At 34.9% G+C, this 5,749-nt stretch overlaps 1 protein-coding gene across 1 annotated transcript in view; it reads right to left on the bottom strand.

Moving 5' to 3' along the window:
* Positions 1-4,324: 4,324 nt before the first annotated feature.
* Positions 4,325-5,749, bottom strand: part of LOC101856448 (sodium- and chloride-dependent glycine transporter 2) — a gene marked incomplete at its 5' end in the record, with an annotated part of 16,734 nt that continues 15,309 nt past the window's right edge. Inside the window, one exon of the mRNA XM_013086006.2 lies at positions 4,325-4,827. Within this exon, the coding sequence (XP_012941460.2) occupies positions 4,633-4,827 (195 nt within the window). The remainder of the gene's footprint in view (positions 4,828-5,749) is intronic.

The following is a 5,749-nucleotide window of genomic DNA, read 5'->3' as shown; positions in this document are numbered from 1 at the left end:
GTTATAGCTGATCCACATTCCTCTCATTGTTATAGCTGATCCACATTCCTCTCATTGTTATAGCTGATCCACATTCCTCTCATTGTTATAGCTGATCCACATTTCTCTCATTGTTATAGCTGATCCACATTTCTCTCATATTGCTTATCTGAGAACACATACAGTGTACAGTTCTCATGACCATTCTTATTTTCACCCTTTATCGGGGTAAACCCACTGTGCCGAGGCCCTCTTTTGGTACAAAATCTAAAAGTGACATATACATCACTAAATTGGATATTTCATCAAAACAAGTGAATCTATTTTGATAGTTCTACATCTAATGACTAAACTCGCTGTAAAAAAGCCCCTGTTTTCAGCTATTACAGACAAATTGTTTGACGTCAAAGTCAAAGTCGTCGTAAAGGAATGTGCTCGAGCCGCTGCCAGCAGCTCACAGGCACAGTGGTTCCGACCGTGAGCTGCTGGGAGTGGCTTGCCAGAGATAAGGAATTAATACAAATAACAGAAACAAATAAAAAACAGCTCATTGTTTTAAAAAAATAATGAGAAAGACAACTTCCCAGATTTTTCAGTACAAAGTATTATCTTCTTGGGTGTCATAGTCCAAACACAGATCTCAAGGAATAAATATTTCATGATGGGGCCAAAGAGAATGTGGTAGACAAGCAATATGACAGGTTATTACTAATACTATTTTCATGTAAAGTACAGTAATAAGAGATTGAGTACTGGTGTATGTATATATCATACAGATGAAACAATTAGAAAGTAAGGAAACAAGCCCATCAGACTTGAAAAGCTTCCTTGACTACCAAGGACACAAAACAATAACCTTGATAAGCCTTTTGAAATATCAGAAAAGACGTTGTGCACTGCAAGGTCAAGATGTAAGTACATTATTTACAAACCAGCATGGAACAAATGTAATGAGCAGAATCATTTTAAAAAAACAACTTTCACACCACAGAAAATTCATTTACAGATCATAAAAATTGATCCAAAATAAGGTCAGCAATCTGACAGAACAAGAAATAAATAAATCAAAGATCGAAATCTATTTGAACAACTTAATATCTACTTCCAAAACAGATGAATCTTTGACATTGACTCTTTCCATTCAAATTTCACTCATTTTTATTGAGAAAAGAGGGGGAGAGAAAAAAAAAAGCCCAAAGAGAAATAGTATACAGAAATAATCTAATTACAGTACACCACCTGCACATGTACAGTGTACTAGTACTACAAATGCAGTAAAGGGTGACTTTGGAATGTGTAAAAACTTTATTCATTTATGTTTATCATGGTATAATTAACACAGTGAGTTTTGAGTTTTCACCTCTGAAAACTATGAGTAAAGCTCAAATACCTTTTTTCTTGTTCAAACATACTTCAGTTTAAGTGCTTAGCCTTGTCTTCTTATAATGAATTGACTCCCACATGAAAATTATGCACAAAGTTTTAGACACAACGTAGTCAGCTGGGGTTCTTTTCCTCTTTTGAAGATATTACAACTTTGATTACAGCGCAAGGTTCACTCTCTCTATAATGCACTGATAATCCCAATCCAGTTGTTAATAATGTCAATGTGTTTCACTGACAAACAAACAAAAGAGAGACCAGAAAAGGTGGGAGGATTATTTTATTTAGATTGACCTCATTCAGACTAAAAGACCTGCTACCATACTTAAAAGGAAAGGTCCAACAATCAATCTTTTTGACAAAAAAATAATCTTCAAACAAAAATAAAAATCGAAAGAGACAAATTAATAATAATATTGACATATAATATTTTGGAAAGGGAGATCACAATTTATACAATATAACAAACACTACACGCTCCACTAAAGATCATGTCTTCTTTATAATCGACAAAGAATCAAAATATCACAACATTATAACATGTTATGAAATCTGAAATAAAAGTTTTGAAAAAATCCAGGTACTGAATTCATCTTTTCATTTAAAGGAAAATCTACATAATGCCACCAACAATGCGAAAGTACACTACATATTATAAAGTAGTACCGGTATTCATTAAACACAGTAGAAAGGTAAAACAAATTGTCCAATTCAAAAACTTGAGATTTAAGTTCTGTTACAAATAATATAATAATAAAACAGCAGAAAATAATAATTTCAAAGGTTACTTGACTCTCAAATGCACATCTTTAACAAAAATCCACCTCAGTTTTGCATAGTGATCAAATCTCTCCAAAAGCAGAAGGTTGGCAAATAAAAATAAATGTGGCATCATGGAGAAATCAGGAGCTTGTCAAAATAATGAAATCCAAGAAACCAACAATTTGTTGCTCTTTGGGCTATTTTTTATTGATTTTTGGGGGGCCCAACGCCTTTAATGTCTATTTAAAAGATTTTACAGAAATATTATTGAAGGCACAGAAAATGTTAATTTGAGATTTCCAATGACTAATTTTATTTCTGACACCAGGCGACCCTCACCTCCTTAAATCCCAAACACCTCCACTTCCATTCAAGAGAGATTTTTAATTTAAATTAAAAGCAAGATAAATTAACAGGCTTCAAGATGACACCTATAACTCCATATGCCCAAAAACTGACAAGAACTTGATTCCACTGTGTCTTGAGACATAATCTTTTTACCACCCCACCCCCACCCCCCCCCTAAATAGGCACTTCTTTAAACGAAGATCAGTATTGCATCAGATAGCTTGACATACAAAATGCAATGCCATTTTTAAAAAGCACAAAGAATAAAGCATACATTACATGGTCAAACAATGTGTATGTACACACAACTGTTTCTTTTTTTTTCTTCATAAATATACATGTCTGCTTGTGTGACTTTAAATGCTGATGAACATGCAGCCTATGCTGCACGGCAAACTGGGGTCATTCATATATCATGAATTTGTAGCCTACAAGTTAAATAAAAAATACAAAGACTTTCAGGTTCGTATATGTACTTGAGTATAGGCCCACTACTAATTCTCAAAGGCTAATCTGCAGTCTGCAAAAAAACTGAGACACAAAATTAAGCATCTGGGGGGGAAAAAAAAAAAAAACTTTCATCACAACATTTTTGCCTCCAAGTGCTAAAGCATATATAAGAATAACAAAATTTGAGAACAGGCACACTTGCTTTTCGATAGTGTAATAATAATGCTTTTATCATCAGTCATCCAAATCTCAGCTGATCCCTAGGTAGAAGATACTATGAGCAGTTCTAAGAATTCAAGTGCAACACAGCCCTAACAAGCTGCCCTAAACGCCAGATGGCGTAATGGGTAGTAAGTAAGTAACAGCCCTAACAAGAATCTAAGTTTGAAATATTTGGTACTCAATGTATATATGTAAGTTACTAGGCAAAAAGATTGTTGCCATCAGAAAAAGGTAAAAGATTTAGAGCTAGTTTCAGTAAAAAAATAAATTATTTTAGAAGATTACAACAAAAAGTAAAGGAAATAAAGTTCTTTCAAGGATACCACGAGAATGGAATCTTTGAGAAAAAAACAATTTACTACTTTTTTTTAAAAATTGCCTCCTAATGTTAGTGTTCGCCTACCTACAAATATACATGTATCATAACCCTTCAATTTATAGTTGCTGATTCAAAAATGAAGGCACAATGAGCTAAACAAAAATATCAGATTGACTATCTTTATTACACAATGGCAGATACATTCATTGAATAATTTATATATTCCAGGTGACTCAAGCACTACAAAGTTATGAAAGTGACATATTAAGTTTCCATACCCTAAAAGCAAACCTTTTTTTCAAAACAATATACAAAAGTAGCATTTTGAAAATTAGATCACGGATATGTTTATGTTAAGTATTAAAACCCTCTTGATAATACAAGATATCTTTTCTTTCTTTCACATACACCAATATTATTATAGAAAAGCATATGCCAATCCAGGCTCCCACCACCATCTTCAGCATGCACTCTCACTCGAGATGAAATATCAGTAATGGCTAAGAAATCACAGCTTTAAGGCACAAAAAGCTAATTATTTTTTCTGGCAGTTAGAGAGAATATGTAAAAGATTTGCTGATTATAATAGCAGAATAGCATCAATCTATATGCAGTACAGTGAAAATTGAGGCTAATTACAGAGCATCCAGTTTCAAAAAGTCTGCAAACTTTGAACTGGTCCATTATTTTCCAAAAAGAACAGCAATATATCATAGGTGGCTAGGCATAAATGTTCATAATTTTTTTAAAGAAATTTCTACTGTATCAATCTTGAAAACAAATTTCTATTCCCTTTAGCTTTGCACACCTTTCAGGGAAGGGCTACTCAAATGGAATGATTGATTGAGCTACATTTTCTTCTTTTAATCTCTTTAATATCCATATACAAAGCCTTTCCTCTTCATGTTCCAACTTCTCTTCATTCTAATACTTTTGAAAAAATAGTATAAGAATGTACACTTTTATTTGGCCTTTTAACTATGTTTTCGTCAATAAGCATCCCCAAATCTTGAGCAATTCCAGAAAAAAAAATAGAATTCAGCCATGCGTTCATGCCACCCATGTAACCAATTCTATCTCATGCAGGTAATTTTTTCACTCTTAGCAGCATGTTTTCAATTTTTTATCACACAACTCCCTTTCACTCCATTACTTATGCATGTAACAGACTATGACTTCTGGGGCAAAAATGCTACAGTGGTTTCATCATAAACACCATTCCCCCTAGGAGGGACCATTTTTTCACTGACGGTCACTTGTTCCAACTCTGTTTCTGCCCTTCCACAATCTGCCAGGTATCGCTTCCTGTCCTCAGGCTGAGAAGGTCCCCAAGACTTGTCAGGCTTGGTCAAATGCCTCAAACGCTGTCAAGTGAAGAAAGGAGAGAACGAATGTTACTGCAAAGGCATTGTATAAATACATTTGTGTCTGCGAGTATTTGTGCTTATCTGAAAGGGTGTGTGCCAATGTGTGTGTGTGAGTGTGTGTGTGTGTGTGTGTGTGTGTGTGTGTGTGTGTGTGTGTGTGTGTGTGTGTCTGTGCGTGTGTCTGTATACTGTGTGCAAATGCGTGTTAAAGCTTAGATTGCTTAGATTCAGGTGTCAGAACTTAATCTCCGCACATTACAATTTACGAGTGCATGCGACTTATGAAATAAGAATCCTCCAAAAACAAGGACCGATGATTTTCGCTTGTGCGGGGTGCGTGGTTTTGTTGCTTTTTTTTTTTAAAGGTAACTACCAGTAATAGTTTCCCCATTCGACAGCCACAATCCAATTCCTGGGCAGACAACAATATGATTGTTTCAATAATTATATGGAAATGACTTTTAAAGGAGTAATAGAACATTTTAGTCATCGTTTATCGTCAGTCGTGTGGGTTTTTTGGGGGGGGTTCAGTTTTACAAAAACTGCAAGGCAAAATAAAACAAATTGTGGACAGCAGATGAAAAAGCAAAAGACTTACGAGGAGAAAAAGTTCATCCAAACACACAAAAGAACTTCCTTTGTGGGGCCCGTTGGGCACAGCAGCAACCTCTAAACTATTTCACGAGACATCATAATCAATCTTCCGCGGCGAGAATTTTCTATAATGAAATCAATCATTAAATGACAAGACTCACTTTTTCTTTTTCTTCTTTTTCTTTTTCTTATCGACATCTTTCTTATCCTCGCCATCAGGCGGCTGGCTGGTGGTTTCTTCCACTCCCTCCCCTTCAAACTCTCCATAGTCTTCAGCATCGAACGGTGTCGCTGGGGAGGAAATATAGAATGCTCTTACCATACC

This window comes from Aplysia californica, unplaced genomic scaffold, assembly GCF_000002075.1.
Source record: "Aplysia californica isolate F4 #8 unplaced genomic scaffold, AplCal3.0 scaffold00426, whole genome shotgun sequence".
NCBI lineage: Eukaryota > Metazoa > Mollusca > Gastropoda > Aplysiida > Aplysiidae > Aplysia > Aplysia californica.
The sequence above is the reverse complement of the archived record's forward strand: the minus strand, read 5'-3'. Positions and strand labels throughout refer to the sequence as shown.